Raw genomic sequence first — 19,208 nt, forward strand, 5'->3', positions numbered from 1 at the left:
GCGGCGGCCGTTGAGGGACCGTTGGGGCGGGCGGCGGCGGCGCGGCGGCGCGCGCTGCAGGCAGTGAGTGTGGAGGCGCAGACGCGCGGCGGAGCTCGAGCTGCTGCAGCTGCTGCCGCCGCCGGAGGAACCTTGATACCCGCGCTCCGGACACCCGGCTCTCGCCATGGTGAGTGAGACTGAGGGCCGCCGAGGTTGGGGCCACTGAGGCGGGCACGGCGGAGCAGGACCCCTGAGAGCACGAGTGGACTCAGAATGGAGTGGGGTGGGGGGAGGGTTTGGGTCCCGGAGAGCGGCTCTGGACCCTTCTCTGCCCCTTGATCGGGGGCATTTGAACCCACAGTGGGGCGTTTGGCTCCCCAAAGGGAGTTGTGGACTTCCAGAAGCGACAGTTAGTACCAGGTGGGGTGTCTAGACCCCAGAAAGGGCACTTGAGCCCTCTAGGGGGGCATTTGAGCCGAAGATGGAGCATCTGGACTCTTGGACCCAGGATGAGGCGTGTGGTCGCTAAGGTGGGGTGTTTGGATTCCAGGGGGCCGAGGTAAGAGCCATGGGCTAGGGAAGGAGGTGATTTGTGGCCTGATAAAGGATTTTGGGTCTTAATAGGTAGCAAGGAAGGGGGATCGGAGGGAAGCCGGGCTGCTGGGGAACTCCCTAAGAGGGGGTGGTGGTTAGCTGGGCCTGGGTGGAGGGGGAGCCGTCCCAGGAGGCAGGGAGGAGGGTCGCTTCTGCAGATCAGACCCTTGAGGGGAGAAAAGGGGGTTCTCCAAAGACCGACATTGCAGAGGAAGGAGGAGGAGGGTGAGGTGCATGCTCTGGAAGGAAGAGCCTGGGGTGGGTGGCAGCCAAGGTTAGAAGATGCTCTGGAAGCCTTTTGAAGATGCCCTGGAAGCCTACAGGGACTGAAAAGGATGGAGTCGGGGAAGGGGTCAAAAGGGGGTGCCGAGCTTGTCAGTGGTGGGGGGACAGGGGCAGCCAGAGAAGGTTCTGAGGTTCCTATTGGGTTAAGACTATTGAACTAGGAAGGGAGATTGGGGGTTTTTTGGGGGAAGGGGGTTGTTGTATTTGGGTTCATGAGGAGGTGGGTTTTCAAAGTGAGGGGTGGGAGAGAACTTCAGCTTCTGTGGTGGGAGGTGAGATGGAAGGCGATCCGGGGACATGTTAAAGAAAATGAATGGCAGCCAAGGTGGGCCTAGGGTTGGAGGTGGATGTGGTGGGTAGCTCCCTGGAAGTTTCCAGGGCAAAGCCGGGACAAAGACTGTTCAGTCTGGATGGGGAGTGGGCTGCAGAGGCGAGAGGGAGTGGCTCAAGGGTCCCTTTCCCAGGAAGAATGGGGCTGGGCAGGAGACACCCGGCAGTGGGAGCAGGTGGGCGGAGTTGTTGGGGCCTCTATTGCGCACTGAAGCCGCATGAAATGGGGGTGGGGAGGAGCAAAGTTTGGGATGCATCAAATGAGCCAGCTTTTAAAGCCTTGAACCTCACCTGCTCACTGCCCTTTTCAGACGCAGAGAGCTGTTTTTCCCAAACAGGAATGCTGGTTTTATCTTGGTCTCCAGCTCCACGCACCGCTCTGCATCTCCTCACTTGTGCCGAATGACAGTGCAGTACAGTGTGGCGTCGGCGACAATCGCACGCCTGTTCTTGTGGCCTCGGGGTGGGGGCTGCAGAGAGGACCTCCACAGGGACCCCTTCATCGGCCCCAGGGCCACTTGTTCCTTTTGGAGCCCTCCCTGAGTGCTTCTGTTAATTCCCACAGCTTGGGCTTTGAGAGAAAACCAGCAGACTAGTTCTTTCCTGGTCCCTGCCACCCACAGTCCCCCAGCCCCCCCAGGCTCAGCCTCGGAACCGTGTGCAGCCATCCTCCCTGGCAAGGCTGGGGAGAACAGGCAGCCGCTGCTGTGTATCAGATCTCATACTTGCTGACACAGGCCTGATGGCTCCTCTCGCCGCTACCCCATTTTCCCCCAGCAGAGCCTTGCTAAAGGGGCACCAAATCATTGACAGGCGCCAGGAGGCCCCCACCTGCCAAATAAGACCTGAGCTTTGGCCCCACTAGTTTCTCTTTCCCTTTGTAATCAGCAAAGTATGGGTGGGACAAGTCACTGTTAACTGGCTTTGGACTTTGGCCTGAGCCCTGTGGCTCCTCCTTGGCCCGGGTGAGGGGCCCTGGCCTTGGTTTCTGATCTCATCTAACACTGCTGCCTGGCACTGGCTGGGGGCTGGGGCAAGGCAGAGAAATAATACCCTCTTCCCTCCCCCACCCCAGGATTTTTTTTTTTTTTTCTTGTCCAGCCTCTTGCTGGAGCCTAAAGGGATGGGGAAGCAGGGGACCAGCTGGGTTATTTTGCAGGTAGTTTTTGGTGAAAGCTGAAAATCTGCAGATCTGGAAAGGGAAAAAGCGCTGAGAAGGAAGGGATCCCCGGCAGTGATCAGTTGTCTGGGCAGCAGCCTTGCTTTGAGATCTCTAGCTGGGAGCTGGGCCCTTTCCTTCCCTAGCAGGGGAGAGGGTCTCCTAAGAGGAGGGAGGGAGTGTGACGGCCCTACCGGCAGAGAGCCACGCCTATTTGCAGCAAGCCTGGAACAGTGGCAGTACCTCCTCTGCGCGTTGCAGCCTGGCGCCAGGGAGCAGTAGACACCAGCTTCAGCGCCACTCGGGCATTCAACGACCTGCCCCAGCCTCCTTGCCCCCAGCCCCTGCGGGTGCTGCCCAGGGTGATGTGGCAGGGGTGCGAAGGGCCCTGGTTGGGTAGCCCTTACCACGTTGGCCAGGGGAAAGGATGAAAGCTGGGGGAGGGCAGCCCTCTCCCAGCCCTCCTCCACGCCCCTGGCACTGCCTGGCCTTGGCAACAGAAGCCCATCCTGTCTTCTCAATTTCCCCCAGCAGCTTCCTCGGGTGTCAGGACCTAGGCGATCAGCTCAGGCTTCTTTGCCCATAGAAGCCAAGGGAAGCAGAGGAGCAAAGGGCTCATGGGCCTGGGGCTGCCAGGCTGGCATGCAGGAGCCTGGCAGCCCTGGGTCTCTTTTGAAAGCGAGGCAGAAGCATCTCCATTTGGCCTCCTAACCTTCCCTTTAGACTTTGGACTTTTCCAGAATGTACATGTGTGGTGTGTTTCCTTCTCTACCTTCCTGCTTCCCCCTCCCTTAGCCATTTCCCTTCTGTAATCATCACCCTGATTTCCCCTCCTGTTCTACCCATTTGGGGCTTAGCCTCAAGTCCTTCTTCCTTTATGTTTAAAAGAAAAGAAGAAAAAGGACATGTCAGACTTGTTCTAATGTGATTGGTCTTCACATTTGGGATGGGGCAGAAGGGGGGGTGGTGGGGCTCTTGCTAGATTCCCAAGGAAGTTCTAGAACCTCTGTGTAGAATAACGCTAGTGCACACAGTGGCACGCCTTAGTTTGAGGGGCTCTCAGACTCAGAGCTGGAAGCCTGCTGTAGATGTGGAGCCCCTTCCCCTAGTTGTAAGAGGAAATGAGGAAGGGGGCAGTGGTCCAAGGGCGAGCCATGCCTTCTGGCAGCGTTCACGGACCCCAAGGAAAATTCCTCTTTTACTGCCTAAAGCTAAACGTTGGGATTCAGCTCCATCTCCGCGTGGCTCCTCCCCCAGAGGATCCCTTTTCTGGGCTGGTTCAGGACAGGCTGGCCTCTGCTTCTCCTCTGCCCCGCCCCCAAGCCCAGCATGCAGCAAGGGCTGCCCGACCCGACTGGCCCGGCCCCAGAGTGGCCAGGGCCAGCGAGGGTTACAAACTGCAGCGCAGCAGGGGGAGGGGACTTGAGTCCTCCAGCCTCTGCCTCCAGCGTCATGCCGGCTGCGGTCCCCTCCCAGCATTCACCCTTCCTGCCCCAAAGGAGCAGTGGAGTGAATGGTGCCCCGTGGCGAAGAGAGCGGGGTCTGCCCCCTGCCTGCCCAGGGCTCTTCAGGCACTCCACAGACACCAGTTGGGAGAACTGTTGCCAGTTGGATCCGCAGTGCTTGGACCTGGTGCTTCCACATTGGTGACATAGAAACTAGGAAAGAGCCGGCTGCCTACCCTGGGCCTGGCCTGCTTCAGTTTGGAGCCTTCTAGAAGAGCTGCTTGATCAGGCTTCCAGGGCAACTGCTCCCTTCACTCAGCCTCTGGGCGCCCAGCGGCTGTGACGCCGCCGAGATGGGAACCAGTGCAGGTGCAGCTGGGCCGGGGCTGGCTCCAGAGCCCTGACTCTGCTTGGAGACCCTGGGGTCGGGGGTGTCATCGGGTCCTGGGTCTCCAGCCTCCCGAATCACCAGACTTGATCCCAGTCCTGGCTCTGGCATGACCGCCCTTGCCCAGGTACATGGACTGCCATGTGGAGCTGGCCGCACCAGCGGGGGCCGGGCTGAGCAAGGAAAGATGTGCCAACCTGTGACTAACTTTCTCCTTCCTGCTTTTCCAGGCTGACCAGCTGACCGAGGAGCAGATCGCAGGTGAGCTTGCTTCCCTCCTTCCCTCCCCCATTCCCCCTTCCTGCCCTCACCCTGCCGCACGAATGCCTCTGCACCCCCAGCTGAGTCTTAACTGCAGCCAGGAGGGCATCTGACAGAGAAGCTCCCGTGTATGAGAGCGCGCCAGTGACACCAGAGCCCACAGTCCTGAGCCGGGCCCTCATCAGGTGGCAGGGCTGTGCTCCCCTCCCGCCAGGGATCACCGGGCCTTTTAATCAGTGGCTGCAGGGCGAGCCTGGCCATCTGTCCTGGCTCTTGCCAGTTAGGCTCAGAAGGTGAACTCCCCTCGGGGGTCCTGGCCCACTTCAGGAGCCACCCAGGAGAGGGCTCGTCACACCCACCTCTGCATTGCCCTTCGCGCATGCTTGCACTCGCTTCTTCCTGGGCCGGAAGTGCCTTCCCCCAGCTCTTTGCACCAGGCAGCTCCTTCTCCTCCTTTGGGTCTTGATTCAAATGTCATCTTGGAAAGGCCTTCCCTGGTCCCATCTCAAATAAACAGCCTTCCACTACTCTCTGTTTCCTTAATAGCCTTTCTCACCATCTGAAATTAATCTCTGATGTCTGCCGGCTGCATCTGCCTGTCACTAGACAAGTCCCTTACTGGGGGCTTTTCTGTGTGTTGGTCCCTGCTGTGCCTTTGGTGCCTGCAGCATAATGGTTGCTGCGTACATTTTTGTTGACTAAATAACTAAATGAACAAGGGAGCCATCACGTATCTTCCAGTAAGTTTGAAGAAGTCCTTGAGTCCCATGTCATTCATTTTTGTAGACTCCCCTAAAGCCCAGTAAGCCACAGCTACAGGAAGTACTGTGTGCTGAGAAGGTTTCTGTGTCCTGTCTCCCCCGCCCCCCCAGACTGTGAGCTACTCTAAAGGACAGGGACCAGCTCCCAGTTAAGTCCCACAGCCATGGGCCAGCACAAAGTAGCCCTTGGACCTGGCTTTACTGTCAGGGTCAACAGGCTGCATGTGACAAGCATAGAAAGCCCAGCTTCTGAAGTCCAGGAGGCAGGAGTGGACTTGCCTTCTCTTCTTTCTTCCCCTCCCTTCCCCCCTCCACCGACATTTTCAGCTTCTGAACTTTGGCCCCAGGTGGGTGGCTACAGAGACCCACCAAGGAAAACCAGAGAACTGCGTTGTTGTTCAGAGATCCTGAGCACAGGGTGCCTGCATGACCCCTGAGAACAACAAGGCCTGGGCACAGGGAGGCGCCAGCATCCCCCAGGAGACTCGGGGTCTCCAGGGCCCAGAGGCTCAGGCTGGGGCAAAGCCTCTAGGCTCTACGTGTGGCTCCTGTGCCGGCCATGCACAGCCCCAGCTCTGCCCTCGCTTGACACCAACACACGCTCCATGCTACCCGCCACCCCCATCCCCATTAGCGAACTGTCCGCCGCCTCACCCCAGCCCACACCCTCTGGGAATAGGCTGCCAGGCATCTGTTCCCTGAGGGTTTGGGGGCAGGGAGCACCAGGTGCCAAAATGGGCCCAGTGGGAGGGCAGGAGCCACGTGCTTCTCCCGCTCCTGATGCGGGCCCAGCTGTGGCCTTCCCACTCAGCACCCCCAGCTCCTCGGCCGCCTGGCTTGGCAGCCGTCCCCTCTCCTTCCACATCCCCCACCCCGCCTACCCCACACAGTCCATCAGCCGTGCTCGCTGCCGGCCGCCCCCACACTCCGCCCCACGTGGCTCCTCTGGAAGCTGAGAGCCGGGCTGGTTGTCCCCATCGGGCGAGATGCCGTGGCGCATAGCGCCGTCCTGCAGTCTCTCCTGCCTTTCCTCTCTTGGCCCACTGACCTTGGCTGGCACACTTCAGACGAAGCTTCCTTGGCTCTCCTCCCTTCCAGGACACTGGTCCGTTTCATCACTCGAGGAAGAGACTGAAGCCAGGGACCAAAAAGAAATGTAGAGGCTCTAAGGCCACCGTCAGCCCGTTTTGCCCCCATGTCCTCTGAGCTGGGCAGAGCAGGCAGTTTTCCCCGTCACTGAGCAGGTGCTCTGTGAGGGGCGCTGGAAAGAAGGAAGGGGCCTGTCCGCGGTACAGAGGCGAGAGGCTGGGGCTGGCACTGGGCCTCCTGTTTCTCGAGGCAGGCCTGACTCAGGCCTCCTCGTGCCCTCACCTCGGGTTCGCTGTCCTCCCACCGCAGAGTTCAAGGAGGCCTTCTCCCTCTTCGACAAAGACGGGGACGGCACCATCACCACCAAGGAGCTGGGGACAGTGATGAGGTCTCTGGGACAGAACCCCACTGAAGCCGAGCTGCAGGACATGATCAACGAGGTGGACGCAGATGGTGAGCCCGCACCCAGGGCTGGAGGGCAGCCCCCTCCCAGTGCCCCCAGGGAGCCGCCCTCCGGGGTGGATGACCAGGGCCCTGGGGTCGTCTCCTCCGGCCCAGGCCCAGAGCATCTCCCTCCCTCCCCCACCTCGCAGGGAACGGGACCATTGACTTCCCCGAGTTCCTGACCATGATGGCCAGAAAGATGAAGGACACGGACAGCGAGGAGGAGATCCGAGAGGCCTTCCGTGTCTTTGACAAGGTGAGCAGGCTTTCCCTGGGGGCTCTGGCACTCCGGCAGAGAGCAGGACAGAGGGCTCGCGGAACACCCCGCCTAATCGGAGTCACCACTTTGGGAGGCAAGGTTCCAATGCCAACCCCATTGCCAGCTTGCTCTGCCACCACAGGAAGCCCTTGCCTTTGCCAAGGGAGGTGACTGACAGGCCCCATGCTGGGGTCTCTCTCTCGCTGCCCCCCAGGAGAGAGCCAGGCGAACAGATGCCTCGGGCTCGGAGCCTTTGTCTGTCTCCTGACACCCGGGACGGATGTGCTGGGGCCTCTCTCCCACTGCCCCCCAAGAAAACGCCAGGCAGACGAACGCCTCATGCTCAGAGCCTTCGTCTGTCCCCCAATACGCAGGACGGCAACGGGTACATCAGCGCCGCAGAGCTGCGCCACGTCATGACGAACCTGGGCGAGAAGCTGACCGACGAGGAGGTGGACGAGATGATCAGGGAGGCCGACATTGACGGGGACGGCCAGGTCAATTATGAAGGTGAGCTGCCGGCCCCGTCTGCGTGCCCGCAGGGGCTGGGGGAGCCCGCTGTCTGCTGACCTCCCTGTCTTTCTCTCCACAGAGTTTGTACAGATGATGACTGCAAAGTGAAGGCCCCCGGGCAGCTGGTGATGCCCGTTCTCTCGATCTCTCTCTCCCCGCGCGCGCACTCTCTTCAACACTCCCTGCCTATCCCGGTTTTAGCAAACACCAGTTGATGGACTGAGAATCTGATAAAGCAACAAAAGATTTGTCCCAAGCTGCATGATTGCTCTTTCTCTTCCTCCCGAGTCTCCTTGCAGGCCCCCGCCATCTCTTCTCTCGGCCCTCCCGCCTTCCATTCACACCTTCCAAGGCCTGATGCATTCATAAGATGAGCCCCCCAGTCCCCTTCAGGGGGCCTCTGCCCTCCTCCTCCAGCCCGGGTGGCTCTTGTCCGTTTTGGTTTGTTCCTGTTCGTTTGTCATCTTATTTTGGGGTGCCGGGGTGGCCGCCGGCGCTGTCCTAGGACCTGATGGGGAGGGGCCGAGGCCCTCAGGAGGGCCAGGCGCGAGAGGCACGCCTTTTGCTGTTGCATGCAACCAGCCTGTGATACCCTGTGCCCATCCCAGAGCCTGTCGGGGCAGGAGTGCCCAGTGCGGCGTTCCAGAAGGACTGAGGGTGGTGGGGAGGGCCCGGAGCTGCGGTGTTGCCTGGATGTGGCCCAGGAGGAGGCCAGGGGGCGAGGGAGGCTTGGCAGCTGGCATGCTCTTAGCACGTGAGGAGGCCGGCCAGGCTGGGTAGCACTCAGATCCCATTGGCTGCTCTTGTGAAGCATCAGACTGGCTCCTTGAGGCGGGGCGAGTGGGGCCAGCTCCCCTGGTGCCCCTGCACGCTGCCCCCATCCCGTGTTCCCGAAGCGATCTCAAGCTGTCCTGGTGCTAACGTCCCACGCCCACCCGCATCCCAGTCCCCTCGAGGGAACGCATGTGGAGTTGGCCGCTTTGTCACATGCTACTCATCCTTCCATTTTTCCTTTATACTCCTTAAAACTCTTAATTTTGTCTGAAACCATGCCGGGCTAGCTGAGGGGCGGGGATTGGGAGGATGTGCCCCACCAAGCGCTCAAGAGAACATAACCTGCAATAAAACAGCCCTGCCGGGCCGCTGGCCCCTCCCGCTTCCCGTGGTGGCTCGGCAGCTCCCCAGCCCCATCTGTGCTGTCTGCGCGCCCGCCTGCCTGCCCCCACACTCCCCAGCGGAGAGCATGATCCGCAACCTGGCTTCTGACTTTCGCCTCTGGGACAAGTAAGTCAACACGGGCAGTTCGGTCGTCTGGATTTTTTTTTTTTTTCCTGTTCATTTCATCTGCCCCCAACCCTCATCCCACCCCACCCCTCAGGTCGATCAAGTGGCTTTTCCTGGGACCTGCCCAGCTTTGAGAATCTTCTCGTCCACCCTGTGGCACCAGCCTCCAGGGAAGAGGGGGTGGGGCATAGCGGGAGACCCAGCCAAGAGCTGAGGGTAAGGGCAGGTAGGCGTGAAGCTGTGGACGTTTTCGGAGTGTTTTGGTTTTTCTTTTTTTTTTTTTTTCAAACCGGGCAATATTTGTGTTCAAGCTGTGAAGAAAAATATATATCAATGTTTTCCAATAAAATACAGTGACTACCTGACTGCTCCTCCCCTCTTGGTTTCTGGGCCTGCTCCCTGCACAGGCCTGAAGCCCTGCCCAAAAACAGTCTGTCTGCTGTGGGATCTGACTCCCTGACCAAGAATCAAACCTGGGCCCCTCACATGGAGTGTGGAGTCTTAGCCACAAGGGAAGTCCCAGCCTGTCAGCTTTGAGTGCTCGGCACCTACACGGGTGTGCAAGACCAACCCCGCCTTAGTAGGGCCACCTGTCAGTCACACACAGGACCGCACGGTGAGGCCCCAGAAGGCCTGAGGCAGGTCCATCGTGTCACAGGAGCGTCCTCGTTTAGGGGCAGACCAGTGGCAAGCTGAAAGGGAGGTCACCTGCTGTGCAGGAAGAGGAAGACCAGGTCAGACAGGGTGCCCAGGCCAGGTCGGGGATTCTTGACGGCCCTCTGGCTAAGAGGTGACCACTGCCCATTGGCAGGTTAAGTGCTGAGTTGAACTGAACTGAACACAGTGGGGAGAATAGAGGTGTGTTCCTGAGCTCACAGCTTCAGTTAGTCCTGAGAGACAAAGGACTAAAGTTCAGAACAACTATTGTAAACCCTAGAAAGCTCCTCAACTTCCCCAAGGAAGGCAGAGCTATGGAAAAGAAGGCATGGGACTTCCCTGGCTGTCTAGTGGTTGAGGCCTTGTCTTCCAATTGAGGGAGAGCTAAGATCCCACATGTGACTTCCCTGGTGGCTCTGATGGTAAAACGTCTGTCTACAATGTGGGATACCCGGGTTCGATCCCTGGGTTGGGAAGATCTGCTGGCGAAGGAAATGGCAATCCACTCCAGTACTATTGCCTGGAAAATTCCATGGACAGAGGAGCCTGGTAGGCTACAGTCCATGGGGTCGCAGAGTCGGACACGACTGAGTGGCTTCACTTAAGATCCCACCTAGTGCCAAAAAAACAAAACAACAAAAACAAGCTCCTGTTGAAGTTCAACAGAAAACAGAATTCTGTAAAGCAATTATCCTTCCATAAATAAAGTAATATTGTAACAAAGTCAAAGACTTTTTAAAATTGTCTATATCAAAAAAAATCTTAGGTGGGGAGGCCCAGTCCCCAGCTACAAAACCCATCTGATTCCCTCTCGGGCAGGAGTGAACGGTCAGTAGACACAGTCTAACATCTGAGCGGCTGTCTCTGACCACGAGGACCAGGCAGGAGGTGAGCAGAAACAGCTCAGTGGAGTAAAAAGCCACTTATTCACCTTCGCCTGGCCTTGGGGGGATGGAGAAGCCTGGTGAGGCCCAAACTCAGGGGCTTTCCTGTGGCTTCAGAGTAAATGGTCATTTTAAAAAGGGTTGGTGGGGCAGGGGGGGAGGGCGGGGTGTGGTTTCCCTGGTAGTCCAGTGGTTAAGAGTTTGCCAGTGTTGGATCCTGATGGGGAAGATCCCACATGCCCCCAGGGTAACAGCTCACGCACCACAACTACTGAGCCTGTGCTCCACAAGAAAAGTCACTGCCTTGAGACCCCAAGCACCGCACCTAGAGAGCAGCCTCCAGTCTCAGCAATGAGAGGAAGCCCACGGTAGCAACAAAGGCCCCGCAAAGCCAAACATACTCAATCTCTTTTAAACAATGACTTCAGGTAGGCCAGAGGGCTGCCCCTGGTGGCTCAAATGGTAAAGAATCTGTTTTCAACGCAGGAGACTCAGGTTCGATCCCTGGGTCAGGAAGATCCCCTGGAAAAAGAAATGGCAGCCCACTCCAGTATTCTTGACTGGAGAATTCCATGGACAGAGGAGCTGGGTGGGCTACCGTCCATGAGGAGGCAAAGGGTCAGACACGACTGAGCAACTAACAGGCCAGAGATAAGGGGAAGGCTAGGCTGAGGCTAGGGTCAAAACAGTGGAATCTGGGATGAGAGCTGCCTTCTTAGCAGCCAGGAATACCTGTGGAAAACTCTGGTCTTATAGTTCAGAAGAAGACAGGTCGTGATGACATAGAATTGGGCTCCAGCACAATGCGACCACTCAGTTAAGTGTCTATACTCACTAAGCCTCAGGTCTTCTAATGCTGCCTGCTTCATAACCTTGGAGCAGTGACTTCACTTCTCTGAGCCTCAGTTTACCCATCTGCAAAATGGGAAACTCATCTCTCAAAGGAGGAACATAAAAACATCCATCTCAGAGGGGAGTGCCACTTTCTAGACATCATCTCATTTATGTCTCACTCAGGCCAGGTTGAGTCCTAATAAAAATTTTTTCCCATTTTTTCTTTCCCATTTATGACATGTACCCTCCCCAGTGAGCATATGAGCACAAGTTATCAAGAGCTGACAGGAGGGACTTCCCTGGCAGTCCAGTGGTTGAGATTCTGAGCCTCTACTGCAGGGGTGGGGGGGAAGGTGGGGAGGGGCGCACCCAGGTTTGATCCCCGGTCAGGAAACGCATGTCACATAGTGTGTCCAAAAATATATATATTAAAAAAAAAAAAAAAAAAAGCTTACAGGAAAGGAACAGAGGCCTGGGCAGTAAAGTCTCTCACAGCACTCTTCTTGGAAGTGGCTGCACTGGGACTTGAACCCCAGGTTATTCACATCCCAAACGCCCACGCTTTTAACCACCGCAGCGCATTGCCTGCACTTCTCTGTTGCCTGTTGATTATTTCCCTCCTTGGGCCCTAGTTTTTAAAAGACTTTTACTCCCATACAACCTGCATTATTAAAAAGGCATGACTTCCCCTTCCCATTCTTTATTAACCACAGGCACAGAGATGGCACTCTGCACTGCTAATGGATACGGGCAGACGCGGAGGAGCACGCATCAGCTGATGCTGGTCGTGGAAGTCATTTCCAACTCAGGCTCATGGATCCGCTGGGTCAGCTCAAAGCCTGTCACTGAGAAAGTGACGAGGCAGGGGGACACTCGTGGAGGTGCCCAACCGGGGCCCACAGGAGAGAAACCCCAGGCTCCCCTCACTTGCGGGAGGGAGTGGCTGTGGGACCACTTCTCAGTGTCATTCCCACTGTGGCCAGCAGGTGGGGCAGTGACTACAGAGGGACCAGAAAGCAGCAACTCCCCAGGACCCGCCAGGGTGTATATGGGCGTGCATGCTTAAGTCCCATCTGTGCTCCAAAATCAGAAATGAATAAAGAAATGAAGTTAAAAGTGCACAAAGTCTCCTTGAAGAAGACATACTTGCTCCTAGTCTCTCACTTCTTGACCCCAACTCCAGACCAGAGCTGGCACCTCCCTTGCCCTGTGATCTCGGTACATTTCACAGCTTGTAAGTTTGTATTTTTACTGCTTATTATAATACATATTTCTGTGATTATTAAATTGTCACCCCCTGAGAACTGCCTGGTGGTCCAGTGGTTAGAACTCTGCACTTCCACTGGCATGGGGTACAGGTTTGATCCCTGGTCAGGGAACTAAGATCCCACATGCTGCAGGGGGGAAGAAAAATTGTCACTCTCACTGGATTGTAAGCAAGGTAAGCCCAAGGCAATGTCAGTCACTGCTGTCTCCCTAACGGCACAGAGCCGCCTTGAGCCCAGAGCAGGCTCAAGGGAATGCATGTTGAATTGACGAATGAATGAGAGATGAAAGAAAGGAAGCATTAGAAACCAGATGTAGAACCCTGAGCAGAACAGAAGCTCTCCTCTTTACTTGGCTCACTTTCTTACAGTCCTCAGATCCATCCTGGCTAAGCCATCTCCTCCATGCAGCCCTCCCTGATCTTCTCCCTAGACACCACTTTCCCTGGTCCCAATCCCCCAGCCCTGTCCACTCTGAACGGTGAGCTCCAGGAAAGCAGGGCCAAGGCTATCTGTCATCACTGTGTCCCCAACATCACAGGGACAAAACCTGACATACAGTAAGCCCTCAATCAAAGCCTGCTGAATAAATGAACAGATGTCTGTGCTACAGGCTACAGCGAGGGCCACCATAGAGCCCCGGAAGTGCCTAGAGCCTCTGAGAGAAGTGATGACGTCTTCAAGGATGAGGAGGAGCCTCAGTGGGATCTTGAAAGGCAAGGGTGCTCTTGATGAATGGAGAAGGGAAACACTCTTACAGGAAGGGTGAGCCCAATGAGTAAAGAGGTTGAGGCCTGAAAGGTCTTGTGCTCTTTGGGGAAATCTTGATTTTCTGCCGTGGCTGAGCAGAGAGCGTGGGAGTTTGGCCCTTGGCCTCCAGGCAGTGGGAGCCCTTGGAGCTTGGCAGGCAGGGGAGGGGCCACTCAGACAGGAACTCCAGACAGGACCGTGGCCGACAGCGGAGATGCTACCCCAGCAGTCAGGAACCAGCCGGGAGAGGAGCTTCCAGATCAGAGCAGATGGGGCAGGAGTTGGACAGCTTAGACATCCACAGCGGGACGCAGAGGAGGGGGCGGAGTCCTGAGCTGTTAGGCCTGGTGGGTAAAAGTCAGCAGAAAACCAGCTTCAACACTGAATCCTCTCCTTCCCTTAATCCACATCCGAAAACGAGGATTGATAGTGGCACCCATCTTGGGGGGCTGGGGGTTCAAAAGCCCAGCCCTGTGCTGCCATTCAGTGAGCTGAGGGGCCAGAACAGAGGCCGGGAGAGGAGGCACACCCCCACCCCAGGGAATCTTACCTGGATAGGCAGGGGTGGGGCTGGAGGGTGCGCCCTTGACTCCTGCCTGAAACACAACCCCTCCACAGCAGGTCCCTTGAGTTGGTTCCTGTTGAGGCAGATTTGGTAACCAAGGCCGGACCCCCATCTGCTGTTGCTTGACCCGTTTTCTGGTTTGTTTTGGTACAAGTCAACATGTTTATTATTAAATTCAAGCGATACAATATGACTCTGGCAAGACTGCTATAAAAGTTTCTAAACTTCCTCAATTTTTGTCCAGTATTACATGGGTTTTTTTTTTTCAAATTGTGGTAAAATACCCATAACACAAAATGTACCATTTTAACCATCTCAAAACGTACAATTCAGTGACATTTGGTACGTTGACGACATTGTACAACCACCATCACTCTCTAGTTCCAGGATATTTTCATTCCCCCAAAAGGAAACCCCCTACCCATTAAGCAGTCATCTTGATCTATTTTCAACTCTCACAGCCACTCCTTCAAATGAAACAAAGTGACTTGGTGGGGTGGCGGGGGAGCATGGAACAATGTCATAACAATGGAGAAAAGTTTTGTTTTCAAGCCACGTGTGCTCAGATGCCAAAGACAACAAACACCAATAGCCACGGCAATAGCAGCAGTAACAGTAACACATACTGTGGGCTTTACTCCAGGTCTTATGCTAAATTGCTTTTTAATGATTAAATTGAATAATTTAATCCTCAGCACAGCCCTGTAAATTAAGTACTAGATTACGATCACCGATCACCATTCTACACGAAAGGAAACCAAGGGAAACTCACTAACCCCATCTGGATTAAGGAAATAAAAGGATAAACCAGGGAATTCCCTGGTGGTCCAGTGGTTAGGATTCCACGCTTCCACTGCAAAGAGCCCTGGGTTTGAATGGGGAACTAAAATCCCACAAGCTGCACAACACAGCCAAAAAAAAAAAAAAAAACAAACCAGCTCCACCTGCAGGCTGTTTGTTCTCCTCGCTGTGTGCCCTGGGGCTGGTGATTGCCTCCTCGGGACCTTGATTCCAGCCTATGTAGAGTGGCTCTAATAATAGCAGGCTGGAGCGAGGAGGGTGCAACTCACGAGGTGGAGGACTCACTTTAGCCACCGTCTTTATAGGAAGCTCTTGCCTCATCTATTCTTCCACCCACCCCCACTCTCATCCCGCCCAGGGGCAGAATGATTGCTTTAACCCTGAAGCAAGTGGGAAAGTGGAACCAGGGCTGGGGAGAGTCTGGGGGCTTTCCCATTCACCTCCTCCCACCACCCGAAGCACCACTTCCTTTCATGCTCACTCCTGGAAAACCCTTGAGTTTGGTGCCTAAAGGCAGGGGATGGCTAATGAGGAGAGAGGGGTGGATGGCTGGAAAAGCCCCGGCTATCAGAAGGGGAATTGAAGGCTGGAAATCACCCTAGAGGAGTCCCAGGTGAGGTTGAGACTGGTTTGTGTCCCCAGCACCTGGTAGATTCAGGGCCCACTATTTGTTGAATGAATGAATGGATGAATGACATTTTTGCGAGGGTTCCAAGGACACAGGGGGTGCGGTCAGGCTCTGCAGGGGTGGTTGGGGGGGCAGCTGTTTATCCAGGGATAGGTACAGGACTTAGGTCTGAGTCCTTGGGCCGTCCCTGGGTTCTGTAGCTCTCACCCCTTCATTCTCCAGCCTCTCCTGCCACCCGCCGTCCACATCTTGCAACTCACCAAGCCATGCAGTTTTTCCCAAGCAACTGTCCAGTGGTGTCACTCCCAAGGCAACAGTCGCCCCTTCTCCCCTGGTGGGGTGGGGGGTGGACCAGGCCTCCCAAGTTCAATGGGGAATCGGGAAGGAAAGGGAGGCAGGGAAATTGTCAGGAAATCCCAGGTTTCATGAGGCAGAGAGAGGGTGACTCTTGGGCCCCCTGCCTCCCCGCAGAGCCGGGCTCAGGGCTGTCTGCTGGGGCCTTGGGGTGGGCATCAGGGGCACCCTGAATGAAGGAAGATCAGAGGCAGAACCCTAACCAGAGCAGACCTGAGCGCACAGAAGCTGCTGGGAACATTTCTGCCTTCTAAATATTTAGACAGTGAGATGGATGGGCAAGTGAGGGCCAGACCAGGCCGGCCAGGCCGCCGGATATTTTGAGACGACTGTTCTTTTTATGTTCCAGGGTAATTCCTCTCCCCATCTCCCTCCTCCCGCAGCCCCTCGTGGCCACCCGGAGAAAGGAGAAATAGCAGCTGATCATCCCCTGAATCCAGAGGGTCCATGTTCCGGCCGGCAGGGCTCCAGGAACCATCTCTGGGCTGATCCGCCCGCAGCCATCGGTCATGTCCCTGAATTTCTGGCAGCTGCGGCCGGAAGACAGGGCGGGAGCTCACCCGGCAGATGTCAGCAGAGGGAGCAGGCTGCCTCAGACCCCGCTTTGGAGGGTGTTCCCACGGTACTGGTGGGTAGCTGTACAGCCGGTAAGGGCCCGCCCTGCCCCTCGCCCCAAGCTGACAAAGGCACCCAGTTCCCCTTTTTCCCCTCAAGAGCAGGGGGGGCACTTGAGTCCTTCCTCCCTGAGGCGGACTGAGAGAGGGACGTCCGAGAGTCGCCTTGGGCAGGCCTCGAGTACAGGCAACAGAACCAGAGCTTCAGCCGCTGGAAGACGGACTTGCGGAAGAGGATAAAGACCCAGGGATCCAGAATGGGGTTGAAGGCATTGAAACGGAAGGCCAGGAGGTCTCCCATCTCACTGCTGTCCGGGGCGATGGCCTGGGTGAAGCCGCGGATCTGAGGGCAAGCAGAGAGTGATCAAGAAAGCACCCCAGGACTCCTCTGCCCCACCCCTCAACACACACCCCATTCTGGACCCCCTCCTCTCCCTTGCTCACTGGCAGAAATGAGGGAGGCGCGGTCTGTCAGAAGGGGAAAGAAATAAGATGAGAACTAAATAAGAAATGCATCCGGGGCAGAGGGAGAGAAAGCCCCAGGAGACAGTCAGCAAAGCTCTAGGAGGAGAGAGGTGGGGCAGCGAGGCTGGGTCCTAGAGCTGTGTGTGTGTGTGTGTCCCATCTCTGAGTCCTCCGTCACCCCCTCAAAGGTTTGGTGACTCTCAACTCTAACCCTAGCCCTTGCATTTTGCAGAAAGAGAAGCTGAGGTCCAGACAGTATCAGGAGGACTGGGTGCCACAGGGCCAGGATCAGCCCTGCTGCCCTCTGGGAGGGGCAGGGCAGGAGTTCCTGCAGGAAAGGGGTGAGGCCAGGAGAGCCCAAGGGCACCTACCTGGGTGGGGCTGGAGAAGTGGGGAGCAGGGTGGCAAGGCGATCAGACCCTGGCATCAGAGAAGCCCAGGGTGCAGCCCTGCCTCTGTGTGATCGTGGGCAAAATACATCATCACCCCCCACCCTTTGTAGAAATGCCCACAGAAACTTCATCACATTTCTTGCTAAATGCTTGTGGAATAGATGCGTAAGATCATTCTCGAGATGATCAGAGAAGGGATTTCTAAACCACTGAGCACAGAGTAGACAAGTGCAGTATTGAATGATGGATCTTATTAGTCTTGCAGGGGTAGGGGAAGGTTGGTGGTGGGGGGTAACACTGGCGGAGAGGTGGGGAGCTAGGGATGTGGAAGAGGGGAGACAAGGGTCAGGAAGAGTCAAATGGAGCATAAGCAAGTGGGGAGAAACGTCTCTGTAAAGTTTGGAGTTGTCTGACTGTGGACAAAGTCTTTGACCTCTTTGAGCCTCAGTTTCCCCATCCATGAAGTGGGCGCAAACAGTGGCGACTAGAACTGGGCGTTGCCCTCCTCCCCACTGCCCACCAGAGCTGCCCAGGGGGCTCACCGTAAGAGGCAGGGAGCACACAGCCATGATGCCCGTCATGAGAGCCAGCAGAATCAAGTGGTCAACCTCGTCCTCGCCTGCCCGGGGGCCGGGGACCAGCGAGCCCTGGTGGCGCCTCTGCTGGCGGTACATGCGGCAAAGGCTGAGGGTGACGGAGCCGTTGCAGAGGACGATGGCGGCCACCAGCAGGGCCACGAGGCTGGCGTACGCCAGCGAGAAGGCGCAGCCGCCCGGCTCGGCCGAGCGCATGCGGATGAAGCACCAGCTGCCGGGGCAGTACTGCTGGTGTTGGCCCAGGCCCAGGAAGGGCAGCGAGCAGAAGATCGTGCAGAAGGCGTAGATGGCCGGCAGCGCCAGGCGGGCGCGGCGGGGTCCGTCCAGCTGGGCGTAGAGGTAGGGGTGGCTGAGCGCCAGGCAGCGCTCCACGGCCATGGCGAAGAGGATGAGCGTGGAGGCCAGGCCGAAGAAGGTCATGGCGAAGGCGAAGGCGTCGCACAGCGCCGGGCGGCCCCGGGCAAGGCCCAGCAGCGAGCTGTTGCGGGCGTAGGCCGCGAACACTGCTGGGCTCAGGAAGCACGTGCCCAGCAGGTCGGTGACCGCCAGCCCGGTGACCAGCACAGCGAAGGCCGAGGGGCGCGACTGCCGCCGCGCCCCCAAGATGCCCAGTGCCAGCCCGTTGCCCACCACGCCCGCCACGAACATCAGGGTGCTGGTGGCCGGGCCCACCGAGTCCCGCACGTACGTGAGGTTCCGGCACGAATCTGCCATCCCGGGCCTCCGGCTGCCTCCCGGGGAGGGGGGCTGGAGGGGTTCCCGGGAGGTGGAGGGTGGGAGGTGTCGAGGGAAGGGGAGACGGGTCCGCCCCAGTGATGCCCAGCACCTCGCTCCCTGCTCCCTTGGGGTCCTTGGTGCAGCTGGAGGCAGAGGGGAGTCCCGGGCTACCCTCCGCACTTCTGGGGCATCTATTTCTCTCTCTGCCCTCTGTCTCCCCAGGCTCCCTCCCCGTCTCTCCCTCCAGTTTCTTTCCTTCGCTACCTCTGTCTCTCCGTCTAGTCCTTCCCTTGCCAAGCCCCTAGTTCTCTCTTCCTCTGGCTCTGGCTCTGGCTCAGTCCCCTCCCTGGTCCACTCCCTTCACCTTGCCTTCCCTCCCTCCCTGTCTCCTCCGACCTATCCCCTCCTCTGCATCTCTGCTTCCCCAGCCCCTCCTCACCGCACCTCTGCCGACTCTCTCAGCCCCTCTGTCCCCCTTCGCTCCTTCTCCAGGGTCTTGCTCCCTGGGTCCGGCTCCGAGTGGCAGCTTCTCCAGACTTCCCTCCCTCCTCGCTCCTGAACTCATCTAGCCCCGATCGCTCGCCCCGGCCTTTTCATTTCCTCTCTCTGCCCCGCCTTCCCTCCCCCTGCTTTCTCCAGAGGCCCCTTGGCTCCCTCCCGCCTTCCCTGGCGCGCTCCCTTCCACTTCCCTGCCCAAGACACCCATCCGTCTCCCGCGCCTCCCTCTCCCTCCTCACGTCCTCTCAAGGACCCCATCCTGAACCACCTGCCACCTCCTCGGCTCGCTCTTGCCTCTGCACCCTTCTGCCTTCCCCCGCACTGCCCAGCGGCACCTTGGGGGGGATCACCTGAGTCATCATGTCCCTGGAATGGGGAGCTCGCCAATGGGGAC

At 57.4% G+C, this 19,208-nt stretch overlaps 2 protein-coding genes across 2 annotated transcripts; one reads left to right on the plus strand and one right to left on the minus strand.

Annotated features, from left to right (window-relative positions):
* The first annotated feature begins 11 nt into the window (after nucleotides 1-11).
* CALM3 (calmodulin 3) lies at nucleotides 12-7,766 on the plus strand. Its single transcript, XM_019979408.2, has 6 exons — nucleotides 12-169; nucleotides 4,414-4,444; nucleotides 6,604-6,747; nucleotides 6,888-6,994; nucleotides 7,372-7,507; nucleotides 7,590-7,766. Exons 1-6 carry the CDS (start codon nucleotides 167-169, stop codon nucleotides 7,616-7,618), a joined length of 450 nt encoding a protein of 149 aa, XP_019834967.1. The 5' UTR covers nucleotides 12-166; the 3' UTR covers nucleotides 7,619-7,766.
* A 1,046-nt stretch (nucleotides 7,767-8,812) lies between these two features.
* Nucleotides 8,813-18,895, minus strand: PTGIR (prostaglandin I2 receptor). The gene is made up of 2 exons (XM_019980201.2): nucleotides 17,546-18,895; nucleotides 8,813-16,489 (listed from the first exon to the last, which is right to left on the minus strand). The coding sequence occupies exons 1-2, from the start codon at nucleotides 18,311-18,313 to the stop codon at nucleotides 16,103-16,105; spliced, it is 1,155 nt and encodes a 384-aa protein (XP_019835760.1). The 5' UTR covers nucleotides 18,314-18,895; the 3' UTR covers nucleotides 8,813-16,102.
* Between the last annotated feature and the right edge of the window lie 313 nt (nucleotides 18,896-19,208).

This window comes from Bos indicus, chromosome 18, assembly GCF_029378745.1.
Source record: "Bos indicus isolate NIAB-ARS_2022 breed Sahiwal x Tharparkar chromosome 18, NIAB-ARS_B.indTharparkar_mat_pri_1.0, whole genome shotgun sequence".
NCBI lineage: Eukaryota > Metazoa > Chordata > Mammalia > Artiodactyla > Bovidae > Bos > Bos indicus.

Bases quoted from the DNA above. Each gene is read 5' to 3' on its own strand.
- CALM3 (XM_019979408.2), top strand. The intron at 6,748-6,887 runs GTGAGCCCGCAC...CCCACCTCGCAG, and splicing joins CAACGAGGTGGACGCAGATG to GGAACGGGACCATTGACTTC. The intron at 7,508-7,589 runs GTGAGCTGCCGG...TTCTCTCCACAG, and splicing joins CGGCCAGGTCAATTATGAAG to AGTTTGTACAGATGATGACT.
- PTGIR (XM_019980201.2), bottom strand. From the start codon at position 18,313: ATGGCAGATTCGTGCCGGAACCTCACGTACGTGCGGGACTCGGTGGGC. The intron at 16,490-17,545 runs GTGAGCCCCCTG...GCTTGCCCTCAG, and splicing joins TGTGCTCCCTGCCTCTTACG to ATCCGCGGCTTCACCCAGGC.